This window comes from Cetorhinus maximus, unplaced genomic scaffold, assembly GCF_964194155.1.
Source record: "Cetorhinus maximus unplaced genomic scaffold, sCetMax3.hap1.1 HAP1_SCAFFOLD_1661, whole genome shotgun sequence".
Taxonomy (NCBI): domain Eukaryota; kingdom Metazoa; phylum Chordata; class Chondrichthyes; order Lamniformes; family Cetorhinidae; genus Cetorhinus; species Cetorhinus maximus.
The window spans coordinates 27,874-41,627 of record NW_027597601.1 but is presented as its reverse complement, the minus strand read 5'-3'; the positions used below and the strand labels follow the sequence as shown (position 1 = coordinate 41,627).

The 13,754-nt window shown below is 55.1% G+C and overlaps 1 protein-coding gene across 1 annotated transcript in view; it reads left to right on the top strand.

The window, feature by feature from the left end:
• LOC144676520 (kinesin heavy chain-like) overlaps nt 1–13,754 on the top strand; it is a 40,516-nt gene continuing 26,762 nt past the window's right edge. Inside the window, exon 1 of the mRNA XM_078536917.1 lies at nt 1–169. Within this exon, the coding sequence (XP_078393043.1) occupies nt 41–169 (129 nt within the window). The 5' untranslated portion in view covers nt 1–40. The remainder of the gene's footprint in view (nt 170–13,754) is intronic.

The following is a 13,754-nucleotide window of genomic DNA, read 5'->3' as shown; positions in this document are numbered from 1 at the left end:
CTCCTCTCCCAACAGCCCAGCCAACAACCCCCTGTGTAACATGACGGAGCAACTGAACGAGTGCAACATTAAAGTGATGTGCAGATTCCGGCCCCTGAATCACTCGGAGACCGTGAGAGGGGACAAGTTCATCCCCAGGTTTCAGGAGGACGATACGGTGGTGATTGCGGTGAGTGAGCTGGGGTTTAATTTTGCCCACCCACGTACCTGTAAATTTTAGTATAAAAATAGAAATACTAATGAAAGCCTTTGAATTAGCTACCGATCCCTTGATGGAACCCGGAATTGTTTTTAACAGACGATTAGCCATTTATTGACTATCTTTCTCACTGTTACAATCATATGAGCTGGTGTGTGTCTGTGTGTGTGGATATGGTCTATTCATCCTCCCTCTGCCAAAGCACAGCAGCAGACAACCGCCCCGGGGGTCTAAATTATAGTAAAAGCGAAAGACTGCGGATGTTGTGTGAATGTCTAATGTTGCATTTCATTGTTGGGCTCCCCTCTTTTGCTGTGCCTGTTTTCATTCTTTTGCAAAAGAGGTGGTGGTTGGTGTCGGGGGTGGTGGTGGCGTTGGGGGAGAAGAGGGAGAGGAAAAGGGCACCTCTCTTGCCGTCAGCAGATAGAATTTTCCCGTCTCGCCACCGTTCACAATTCAGAGCCTGCGCTCCACTCCACTCACCCATTCAGTCAGTCAGTCACCCCCTGTCACGTTCAGACAACCGCACATGTGTCATTCTCAGCCCGAGCTGCGTCGACCCTGCCCACACAATGCCCAAAGTAGCCTGAATGAAAACCCATCACCTCCCCTCCCCACACCTCCCTGCAGCACCATGCAAGTGGGGTCAAATTAAAGCAAAAAAGAGAGAGAGATAGTTTGTCTGGGCGGGGAAAGGCGAATTCTGCTTGAATCTTATAGTTATTGTCCCTCTGGGGTGCGGGTGGTGGAAGGGGTTTATTTTTTTGAGGGGGGGTGGTGGGTGTGTGGAAATAGCTTTCTCTTTTGTCTCCCCCCCCCCCGACCCTCTTAATTTAAGGGGGCGTTAGCTTGGGGAGTTTTAACTAGATAGGGAGGGTTTGTCAGGGGGTTGGAGGAGGTGAGAGAGAGAGGGAGGGTTTGTCAGGGCTGGAGGAGGTTACAGAGATAGGGAGGGTTTGTAAGGGGGTTGGAGGAGGTTACAGAGATAGGGAGGGTTGTAGGGGCTGGAGGAGGTTACAGAGATAGGGAGGGATGTAGGGGCTGGAGGGGGTTACAGAGATAGGGAGGGATGTAGGGGCTGGAGGGGGTTACAGAGATAGGGAGGGTTTGTAAGGGCTGGAGGGGGTTACAGAGATAGGGAGGGGTGTAGGGGACTGGAGGAGGTTACAGAGATAGGGAGGAGTGTAGGGGCTGGAGGGGTTACAGAGATAGGGAGGGTTGTAGGGGCTGGAGGGGGTTACAGAGATAGGGAGGGTTGTAGGGGCTGGAGGAGGTGATGGAGATAGGGAGGGGTGTAGGAGCTGGAGGAGGTGATGGAGATAGGGAGCGTTGTAGGGGCTGGAGGAGGTGATGGAGATAGGGAGGGTTGTAGGGGCTGGAGGAGGTTACAGAGATAGGGAGGGGTGTAGGGGCTGGAGGAGGTTACAGAGATAGGGAGGGGTGTAGGGGCTGGATGGGGTGGCGGAGATAGGGAGGGGTGTAGGGGCTGGAGGAAGTTACAGAGATAGGGAGGGTTGTAGGGGCTGGAGGGGAGTTACAGAGATAGGGAGGGGTGTAGGGGACTGGAGGAGGCTACAGAGATAGGGAGGAGTGTAGGGGCTGGAGGTGAGTTACAGAGATAGGGAGGGTTGTAGGGACTGGAGGAAGTTACAGAGATAGGGAGGGTTGTAGGGTCTGGAGGAGGTTACAGAGATAGGGTTGTAGGGGCTGGAGGAGGTTACAGAGATAGGGAGGGTTGTAGGGGCTGGAGGAGGTTACAGAGATAGGGAGGGTTGTAGGGGGCTGGAGGAGGTTACAGAGATAGGGAGGGGTGTAGGGACTGGAGGAGGTGACGGAGATAGGGAGGGTTGTAGGGGCTGGAGGAGGTGACGGAGATAGAGAGGGTTGTAGGGGCTGGAGGGGAGTTACAGAGATGGGGAGGGTTGTAGGGGCTGGAGGAGGTGACGGAGATAGGGAGGGGTGTAGGGGTGTGTACGTGTGTGTCTGTTGAAAAGGTGCAGTCTTTGCAGGGTGTATATAGGGTGTGATATAATTGTCAGCGTCATTGACACAGAGACAGAGAGAGAGAGAGAGAGATGACACACAAACAAAAACAAATAGCAGAAATGTGCATTCTCATTTTCGAGAATTACCTGGGCTTGGGGGTGGTGAGAGGGAGGGGGGAGGGAGGGGAAGGGAGGGGGGGTGTAATCCTTTATTTTTCAAGTGAATGGTGAAATTTTAAGATGTGCAGTCCCTTGGCAGACAATATTGCAGGTTTGTTTTAAATAGATCCTGACAATGAAAGACGCATTAATCCAAGTGTGTCTCTCCCGTGTCAATATCCCTGCATCAATTGCAAAGCGTGTGTTGTGTCCAGGGTGGGTTTTTTTTTTCCCCCATCCCCCACCCCTTTTCCCACCCCACCCGAAAATAAAGGATCAGCATATTTGCAGGTCTGAGGAGCATTTTTAATAGCAGGACAAGAGGGTGTCTCTGTCTGTCAGGGTGACATTGCCTGTCTCCTACCCCTTAATCTCTCTCTCTCTCCCTCTCTCCTTCTCTCTCTCTCCTTCTCTCTCTCTCTCTCTCTCTCCTTCTCTCTCTCTCTCTCTCTCTCTTCTCTCCTTCTCTCTCTTTCCTCCTGATGTGCTCCTGTTAAGCCGGTGAGAGATGCGCAGTGCACCACACCTCTCGGGCTGTACCAGTCCTACTTTCTGCTCGGTACCTGCAGTACTGAGTTACTGCTGTTGAGGAGCGTGCAGATCATTCCCCCCCCCCCGCCCCGCCCCCATCACCACCACCCACCCCGTCTCTCTCTCTCTCCCCCCCCTTCCCCCACCCCCTCCCATCCCACTCGAAATGAATTGCAAACTCCTGTAGGCAGGAGCCCAGATTCTGATGCACCTGTTTACACAACCACTCACTTGCTTTCGGAGACAACTTAATTATCTGCACCGCTCTCTTCCCTCCCCCACCTCCAAATCTCCCCCCATCCCCCCAGCCCCACCGCATTTCAGGTATTTATCCCATTCCCCCCCACCTCCTATTGAATCTGCTCCCACCGCCCTTTCAGGCAGCGCCTTCCAGATCACAACAACTCGCTGTGTTTATAAAAAATAATTCTCCTCATCTCCCCCTCCCCAACCCACCCCCACCCTCTGGTTCTGTTCCCGATTCTCTTCAATCTGTGTCCCCTCTGGTTACCGACCCTCCCGCCAACTGGGAAACAGTCTCTCCCTCTCCTACTCTACCCCAAACCACCCCCCACTTCGTGATTTTGAACCCCTTGATTCAATCTCCCCTCCCTCCCCCCCTCAACCTTCTCTGCTCTAAGGAGAACAATCCCAGCTTCTCCAGTCCCTCCACGTGAACTGAAGTCCCCTCATCCTCCCTCCCTTAACCTTCTCTGCTCTAAGGAGAACAATCCCAGCTTCTCCAGTCCCTCCACGTGAACTGAAGTCCCCTCATCCTCCCTCCCTCCCTTAACCTTCTCCGCTCTAAGGAGAACAATCCCAGCTTCTCCAGTCCCCTCCACATGAACTGAAGTCCCCTCATCCTCCCTCCCTTAACCTTCTCCGCTCTAAGGAGAACAATCCCAGCTTCTCCAGTCCCTCTCCACGTGAACTGAAGTCCCCTCATCCTCTCCCTCCCCCTTGTTCTGGTAAATCTCCCTCCGCACCCTCTCCGAGACCCTTGACATCCTTCCCAAAGTGCAGGGGCCCGGGATTGGGGACCTGGGGTACTCCAGCTTGGCAGGGTGGGAGGGAGGTGGTGGAGGGGAAGGGGGAGTGAACCGGTGTTTTATGAAGGTTTAGGAACAACTTCCTTGCATTTTTTTCCCCCCCTCCCCCAACAAAATAGTTATCCAGTTACTATCCTTCCACTGCTCTCCCAGGCAGCACAAGCGCCCCGTGGGCGTCCTGTTGCTGTCGCTACGGAGAATTTCCTGGGGAGCCTGTTCCCAGAAGCCCTGGCTCATGGTCGAATAGCTCGTCGGAACGTGAGATGCGTTGGCGAGAGAGGTCTCTGCACCCCCCTGGCCTCCGCTCCCAACTCCGCAAATGACTGGACGCCCCCCCTCTGGTCCCACCAACTCCCTCCGAGTCGATCTTCAAATGCTAGGGGCAGGAAGGGACCTCGTTTCTCTGCGGGTCCCTGGCTGAGTTTCCCTCGGGGGCCCCCGTGTCTGCCAAAGCCCAGGCCTCGCTCCCCAGGTTTTCCCCCCCCCCAACCTCGAGGGCTTCGCCAGTTAGAACTGGACGAGAGGTCCTCACGCAGGCCCCCCTTGCCTCTCGCCGCCGCTCCCCGTCACATCGCAGTGATCTCCGGCCGAGGGGCACACACTGAGCCCGGACTGACCGGAGGGACCCCCGGTTCCGGAGATTTCAGGCGAGGCCTACACTCTCGCTGTGGCGACAGCAGGAAAATGGGGCCCGACCCCAGGCCCCACCCACCATCCCATCCCTCTGTGCTGACTGCATCCCCGGGTCAACCCCCAATCCAAAAAAAGTTCTCCTCCTCGTCTTCCGATCCCTTCGCAGCTTCCTCGCTGCCTCCCTATCTCTGTCACCTCCTCCAGCCCCTACAACCCTCCCTATCTCTCTCACCTCCTCCAGCCCCAACTACCCTCCCTATCTCTGTAACCTCCTCCAGCTCCTACAACCCTCCCTATCTCTGTAACCCCCTCCAGCCCCTACAACCCTCCCTATCTCTCTCACGTCCTCCAGCCCCACAACCCTCCCTATCTCTGTAACCTCCTCCAGTCCCCGACACCCCTCCCTATCTCTGTAACCTCCTCCAGCCCCTACACCCCTCCCTATCTCTGTCACCTCCTCCACTCCCCTAAAACCCTCCCTATCTCTGTAACCTCCTCCAGTCCCCTACAACCCTTCCTATCTCTGTAACCTCCTCCAGCCCCTACAACCCTCCCTTTCTCTGTAACCTCCTCCAGCCCCTACAACCCTCCCTATCTCTGTAACCACCTCCAGCCCCTACAACCCTCCCTATCTCTGCAACCTCCTCCAGTCCCTACAACCCTCCCTATCTCTGTAACCACCTCCAGCCCCTACAACCCTCCCTATCTCTGTAAGCACCTCCAGCCCCTACAACCCTCCCTATCTCTGTAAGCTCCTCCAGCCCCTACAACCCTCCCTATCTCTGTCACCTCCTCCAGTCCCTACAACCCTCCCTATCCGTGTAACCTCCTCCAGCCCCTACAACCCTCCCTATCTCTGTAACCTCCTCCAGCCCCTACAACCCTCCCTATCTCTGGAACCCCCTCCAGCCCCTACAACCCTCCCTATCTCTGTAACCTCCTCCAGCCCATACACCCCTCCCTATCTCTGTCACCTCCTCCACTCCCCTAAAACCCTCCCTATCTCTGTCACCTCCTCCAGTCCCCTACAACCCTCCCTATCTCTGTCACCTCCTCCAGTGCCCAACAACCCTCCCTATCTCTGTAACCTCCTCCAGTCCACTGCAACTCTCCCTATCTCTGTAACCTCCTCCAGTCCCCTACAACCCTCCCTATCTCTGTAACCTCCTCCAGTCCACTGCAACTCTCCCTATCTCTGTAACCTCCTCCAGTCCCCTACAACCCTCCCTATCTCTGTAACCTCCTTCAGTCCCCTACAACACTCCCTATCTCTGTAACCTCCTCCAGTCCCTACAACCCTCCCTATCTTTGTAAACTCCTCCAGTCCCCTACAACCCTCCCTATCTCTGTAACCTCCTCCAGCCCCTACAACCTTCCCTATCTCTGTCACCTCCTCCAGTCCCCTACAACCCTCCCTATCTCTGTAAACTCCTCCAGTCCCTACAACTCTCCCTATCTTTGTAAACTCCTCCAGTCCCTACAACCCTCCCTATCTCTGTAACCTCCTCCAGCCCCTACAACTCTCCCTATCTCTGTAAACTCCTCCAGTCCCTACAACTCTCCCTATCTTTGTAAACTCCTCCAGTCCCCTACAACCCTCCCTATCTCTGTAACCTCCTCCAGCCCCTACAACCCTCCCTATCTCTGTAACCTCCTCCAGTCCCCTACAACCCTCCGAGATCTCTGCGCTCCTCCAATTCCAGCCTCCCTCACATCCCCTCTCCCCGATTCCCATCGCTCCACCATCAGCGGCCGTGCCTTCAGCTGCCTGGGGGACCCCGAACTCTGGAATCCCCTCCCTAAACCTCACTGGGGCCAGAGGAAGGAGATTGACGGGAATCTATCGTCCGATTTACCAGTGACCCTCTTACGTTGACCAACCCGAGCCCCGGTCCTTGCCACACGCGCGGGACCATCCTCTTCACCCAGGGCGTGACCTGCTGGTTCTGATCCCCGGAGAGCGTTGGAAAAGCTGCATTTTCCAGGTGCCGTACCTGGGATTATCTGCCTCTCTCTGGGGGATTAGAGGAGACCCCAGGAGGGGGCTGGGAAGTGTCTGGTCTTGAAGTGCCAGGCAACACGATGGTGAGGCAGGTGGTTACCTACCTGTTGTTTGCTTGTGAGATTACAGGGCCTCCCCTGGGCGTTGAGCTCAGTGTGTGTATGTGTGTGTGTGTGTATGGGGAGGGTGGTTTTGGTCTGATGGAAGACGGAGGGAGAATTGTTGAGTCGGGTGGAAGGGGGAGGATTGGGGTTGGGCTCGGGGAGGTTAGTAGAGAAGGGCTGTAACTTCCTAGAGATGTCACTGGAAACTGGAGATCCGGTTGGGTCCCACCGAAGCAGCCGAGGGTCGAGATGGTTTCTCGTGATGAACATTCAGCAAGGTCAGCGCTTGCTCTCCTCATCCCTCCGGTCCAGAATCTTTCCAGATTCTCATCCTCCCGTTCAAATACCTCCAGGGCCCCCTCAGCACCCCCTATCTCTGTAACCTCCTCCAGCCCCCTACAACCCTCCCTATCTCTGTAACCTCCTCCAGCCCCCTACAACCCTCCCTATCTCTGTAACCTCCTCCAGCCCCTACAACCCTCCCTATCCCTGTAACCTCCTCCAGCCCCTACAACCCTCCCTATCTCTGTAACCTCCTCCAGACCCTACAACCCTCCCTATCTCTGTAACCTCCTCCACCCCCCTAGACCCCTCCCTATCTCTGTAACCTCCTCCAGCCCCCTACACCCCTCCCTATCTCTGTAATCTCCTCCAGCCCCTACACCCCTCCCTATCTCTGTAACCTCCTCCAGCCCCTATGACCCTCCCTATCTCTGTAACCTCCTCCAGCTCCTATGACCCTCCCTATCTCTGTAACCTCCTCCAGCCCCCTACACCCCTCCCTATCTCTGTAAGCTCCTCCAATCCCTGCACCCCTCCCTATCTCTGTAACCCCCTCCAGCCCCTACAACCCTCCCTATCTCTGTAACCTCCTCCAGCCCCCTACACCCCTCCCTATCTCTGTGACCTCCTCTAGCCCCCTACAACCCTCCCTATCTCTGTATTCTCCTCCAGACCCCCATAACACTCCCTATCTCTGTAACCTCCTCCAGACCCTACAACCCTCCCTATCTCTGTAACCTCCTCCAGCCTCCTACACCCCTCTCTATCTCTGTAGCCTCCTCCAGCCCCCTGCACCCCTCCCTATCTCTGTAACCTCCTCCAGACCCTACAACCCTCCCTATCTCTGTGACCCCCTCCAGACCCTACAACCCTCCCTAACTCTGTAACCTCCTCCAGTCCCTACACCCCTCCCAATCTCTGTAACCTCCTCCACTCCCCTACAACCCTCCCTATCTCTGTAACCTGCACCAGACCCTACAACCCTCCCTATCTCTGTAAACCCCTCCAGACCCTAGAATCCCCCCTATCTCTGTAACCTCCTCCAGCCTCTACAACCCTCTCTATCTCTGTACCCTCCTCCAGCCCCTACAACCCTCCCTATCTCCGTAACCTCCTCCAATCCCTGCACCCCTCCCCATCTCTGTAACCTCCTCCAGCTCCCTACACCCCTTCATATCTCTGTAACCTCCTCCAGCCCCCACAACCCTCCCTATCTCTGTAAACTCCTCCAGTCCTCACAACCCTCCCTATCTCTGTAACGTCCTCTAGTCCCTACAACCCTCCCTATCTATGTAACCTCCTCCAGTCCCCTACAACCCTCCCTATCTCTGTAACCTCCTCCAGTCCCTACAGCCCTCCCTATCTCTGTAACCTCCTCCAGTCCCTACAACCCTCCCTATCTCTGTAACCTCCTCCAGCCGCTACAACCCTCCCTATCTCTGTCACCTCCTCCAGCCCCTACGACCCTCCCTATTTCTGTAACCTCCTCCAGCCCCTACGACCCTCCCGATCTCTGTAACCCCCTCCAGCCCCTACAACACTCCCTATCTCTGTAACCTCCTCCAGCCCCTACGACCCTCCCTATCTCTGTAAACTCCTCCAGCCCCTATAACCGTCCCTATCTCTGTAACCTCCTCCAGTCCCTACGACCCTCCAAGATCTCTGTGTTCCTCCAATTCCCCCTCGCCCGCTCTCCCTCCCCCTCTCCTGCTTTGAGACTCTCATTAAAACCAACTCTTTTGACCAAGCTTTTGGCTCGGCGTCAAATTTTCCATCTGATATGCACTCGGGTGAGCACTTTGGGATGTTTGTCTGCGCTGAGGGCACGAGAGATGTACAAGCTATTGTTGACATCTTAATGATAGCCAGGGGTTATGGAACCGAGGAGTGTAGTTGGAGATAAATTGGAGCCCTGACCGTTGTTCAGGGGGGGGCGGAACAGGCTTGTAGGGCTGAATGGCCCCCTCCTGTCCCCATGTTCGATGCCGACCGAGGCTGAGGGATGGAGCCCAGTCCACGTACCCAAGCGGAATCCCCGCGTAATTGACTGCCAGGAGTGTCTCTCCACAGCGCTCTCGCCCCCGGAGCAGTTTGATGGGAAATAATTGGACTCGCATTGATGTTGATTTGAAATAAATTGAACACTACTGACTGTTCACAGGCCAAACACTCCGGAGTGCCCTGCGATGGAGAGGCGCTTTATTGTTTATACTCCCACTGAGGTCCAAGTTAAGGGAACGAGGCAGAATGTGACCTCTGAAGGAGGCCATTCGGCCCATCGTCCCTGTGCCGGCTCTTTGAAAGATCTATCCAATTGGTCCCCACTCTTTTCCCCCAACCCTGCTCTTCCCCCCACCCCCCCAATCTCCCTACAATTTTTTTCCCCCTTTGAGTATTTATCCCATTCCCCCACCCCCCACTTTGGAAAGTTCCTATTGAATCTGCTTCCACCGCCCTTTCAGGCAGCGCCTTCCAGATCACAACAACTTGCTGTGTTTATAAAAAATAATTCTCCTCATCTCCCTCCCCCCACCCACCTCCCACCCTCTGGTTCTGTTCCCGATTCTCTTCAATCTGTGTCCCCTCTGGTTACCGACCCTCCCGCCCACTGGGAAACAGTCTCTCCCTCTCCTACTCTACCCCAAACCCCACCCCTTCGTGATTTTGAACCCTCGATTCAATCTCCCCCTCCCTTAACCTTCTCTGCTCTAAGGAGAACAATCCCAGCTTCTCCAGTCCCTCCACGTGAACTGAAGTCCCCTCATCTCCAACCCCCTGGTCCCGTTCTGGTAAATCTCCCTCCGCACCCTCTCCGAGACCCTCGACATCCTCCCTAAAGCGCGGGGCCCGGGATTGGGGACAGGGTACTCTAGCTGGGGGACTAACCAGTGTTTTATAAAGACTTGACGTGTTTTCCATTACTCTATTCTCTATTAATTAAGCTCAGAATCCTGTATGATGTCAGAATGACCATCCCAACTCATGCTGGTTCTGGAAATAAAACCATCACAGAAAAGTAAGGGTTACGAACAGAGGGACTAGGAACAGGAGGAGGCCACTCGGCCCCTCGAGCCTGTTCCGCCGTTCAATAAGATCGCGGCTGACCTGAACGTAACCTCAACCCCACATTCCTGCCCGTCCCCCCCCACCGATAACCCATCGCCCCCCTTGTCAACCAAGAACATATCCACCTCTGCCTTAAAAAATACTCAAAGACTTTCGAGGAAGAGAGTTCCAGAGACTCGCCCACCCCCCCCTCGGAGAGAGAAACCATTTCTCCTCGTCTCTGTCCTAAATGGGCCACCCCCTTATTTTTAAGCAGTGACCCCCCCACCTCGATCTAGGTTCTCCCACAACAGGAAACATCCTCTCCACATCCCCCCTGTCGAGACCCCCCCCCTCAGGATCTTATAGGTTTCGATCGAGTTGCCTCTCACTCTTCTAAACTCCAGCGGATACAAACCCAACCTGTCCGACCTCTCCTCATAAGACAACCCGCCCGTTCCAGGTGTTAGTCTGGTTCAACCTTCTCTGAACGGCTTCCAATGCGTTTACACCCTCCCTTAAATAAGGGGACCAGCGCCGTACACAGTACTCCAGATGTGGTCTCACCAATTCCCTGTACAACTGAAGCATAACCTCCCTACTTTTGTCATCAACTCCCCTCCCAATAAACAATAACATCCTATTAGTTTTCCCAATTACCTGCTGTACCTGCATAATAACCTTTTGTGATTCATGCACTAGGACACCCAGATCCCTCTGCACCTCAGAGCTCTGCGATCTCTCACCATTTAGACAATAAGCTTCTCTTTATTATTCTTCCTGCCAAAACGGACAATCCCACATTGGTAATGCAGGAAATGCGGCAGCCGATATACGCACAGCAAGATCCCGCAAACAGCCGTACGAGAGGCGACCGGGTCGTTTGTTTTTAGTGGTGGTGTCGGTTGAGGGATAAGTATGGCCCCTGGACACCGAGGAGGACTCCACCCTCCTCTTCCTCCCATAGCGGCCGCGGAATCTGTTGTGTCCACCTGAGAGGAGAAGACGGGTTCAATGTGAGTTTAACATCCCACTGACATGGTCCCATCGAAACCTACAAGATCCCGAAGGGGGTTTGACCGGGGTGGACGCTGAGAGATCGTTCCCGCTGGTCGGGGGGAATCTAAAACACGGAGTGGGTGGGGGGGGCAAGAGAGAGAGGGGGGCACAGTCTCAGGATAAGGGGCCAGTCGTTTAGGACTGAGATGAGGAGAAATGTCTTCGCTCAAAGGGTTGTGAACGTTTGGAGTTCTCTACCCCAGAGGGTTGTGGATGCTCCGTTGGTGAATATGTTTAAGGCTGGGGTAGACAGAGTTTTAGACTCTTGGGGAATCGAGGGTCACGGGGAGCGAGCGGGAAGATGGAAGCAAAGCCCAAGATCACCCATGATTGCACTGAATGTCGGAGGTTGCTTGATGGGCCGAATGGTCGTCTCCTGCGCCGATTCCATGTCTATTGGTGAAAGCCTGCAGGTCAGACAGTGCAGCACCCCCTCAGCACTAACCCTCTAACAGTGCGGTGCTCCCTCAGCACCAACCCTCTAACAGTGCGGCGCTCCCTCAGCACTGACCCTCCGACAGCACGGCGCTCCCTCAGCATTAACCCTCCGACAGTGCGGCGCTCCCTCAGCACTGACCCTCCGACAGTGCGGCGCTCCCTCAGCGCTGACCCTCCGACAGTGCGGCGCTCCCTCAGCACTGACCCTCTGACAGTGCAGCACTCCCTCAGCACTGACCCTCCGACAGCGCGGCGCTCCCTCAGCGCTGACCCTCCGACAGTGCGGCGCTCCCTCAGTACTGACCAAGAGGCGCAGAGGCAGAGAGAGAGAGAGAGAGAAAGGGAGGCAGAGACTCTGCGGGACAGCCTGAGACTGAGACTGACGGAGTTGGAGAGAAAAAGATCAGACACGTTGAGCTCTTGTGGGATAATTCCAGGCACGGATACTCTGGCAAGACAAAAAGTGACAGCGATAATCCCGAAATCTTCTCCTCAGCCGTTCAAGTGAACAATGAGCTCAGGGTATTATATCTGGCCTTGGTGGTGTTGGATTAACTGCAGATTTATCTCTGCGGATGTGCCCTGCATAGTTAACGAATCAGTTAAACGGTGGTGGGGAGGGGGAAGGGACAATTCCAAGATGGCACTGGGAGTCTGTGACACAGCACGCTCACCCCTGAGCTATCCAGGGAACCCCACAGCCCGCTAGTGAGATCAACGCCCCACCCACCAACACCCACCCGTATCCTCGGAAGGCAGCCGGTGATTCAGGAGAGCGAGCACCGAGTCGCCGTCAGCTTGCCAGGAAAAGAGGGGGGCGCCTGACCTCAGGATGCCCCAGAGCGATGGAGCGCTTTTCATTCGAGGCCCCCCCCGCCAACAGCAACATGGAGTCTCTGATCGGACGACCTCTACTTTTGCCCCTCCAGCGACGTGGTCTGAGCAGTGGAGGCTCACGCAGTGCCTGCTTTCACCCTCCCCACAGTGATGATACCACTGCACCACCGTCTCCCTCAGATTGAACTGCAACAGGTTACTCCATAATGATCGAGATGGTCGGTTTTATTTATTCATTCATGGGATGTGGGCAACCCTGGACTAGACCAGCATTTATTGCCCATCCCTAATTGCCCCCTAGAGAAGGTGGTGGGTGGTGAGCCGCCTTCTTGAGCCGCTGCAGTCCCCGTGTGTGGTGTAGGTACACCCACGGCGCTGTTAGGGAGGGAGTTCCAGGATTTTGTCCGTGTGGTGTAGGTACACCCACGGCGCTGTTAGGGAGGGAGTTCCAGGATTTTGTCCGTGTGGTGTAGGTACACCCACAGCGCTGTTAGGGAGGGAGTTCCAGGATTTTGTCCCGCGTGGTGTAGGTACACCCACGGCGCTGTTAGGGAGGGAGTTCCAGGATTTTGTCCGTGCGGTGTAGGTACACCCACGGCGCTGTTAGGGAGGGAGTTCCAGGATTTTGTCCCGTGTGGTGTAGGTACACCCACAGCGCTGTTAGGGAGGGAGTTCCAGGATTTTGTCCATGCGGTGTAGGTACACCCACGGCGCTGTTAGGGAGGGAGTTCCAGGATTTTGTCCGTGTGGTGTAGGTACACCCACGGCGCTGTTAGGGAGGGAGTTCCAGGATTTTGTCCCATGTGGTGTAGGTACACCCACGGCACTGTTAGGGAGGGAGTTCCAGGATTTTGACCCGGTGACAGTGAAGGAACGGCCGATTATATTCCCAAGTCGGGATGGTGAGTGGCTCGGGAGGGGGAACTTGCAGGTGGTGGTGTTCCCCGTGTGTCTGCTGCCCTCGTCCTTCTAGATGGTAGAGGTCGTGGGTTTGGGCGGCGCTGTCGAAGGAGCCCTTGGTGAGTTGCTGCAGTGCATCTTGTAGATGGTACACACGCTGCTGCCCCTGTGCGTCGGTGGTGGTGGAGGGAGGGAATCTTGGTGGATGGGGTGCCCCATCGAGCGGGGCTGCTTTGTCCTGGACGGTGTCGAGCTTCCTCAATCTTACAGCCAGCACTGATGGGGCCCAGTAGCACAGTGGTTAAGTTACTGCTCTTATGCTCTGTAGATAACTCTTCAAATCCCATCTTGACCGGCAAAGGAATTTGAATTCAATTAAATAATTAATCTTCAACTAAAAGCTAGTGTCAGTCATGGTAACCATTAAACTGCCAAACGGTAAAGACCCATCTACTTTCACTAATTCAACATTGAGTGTTAGTTAGTTCGTTAATTAGTTAATGCACCCATCCACAAACATTCACCCCCTCC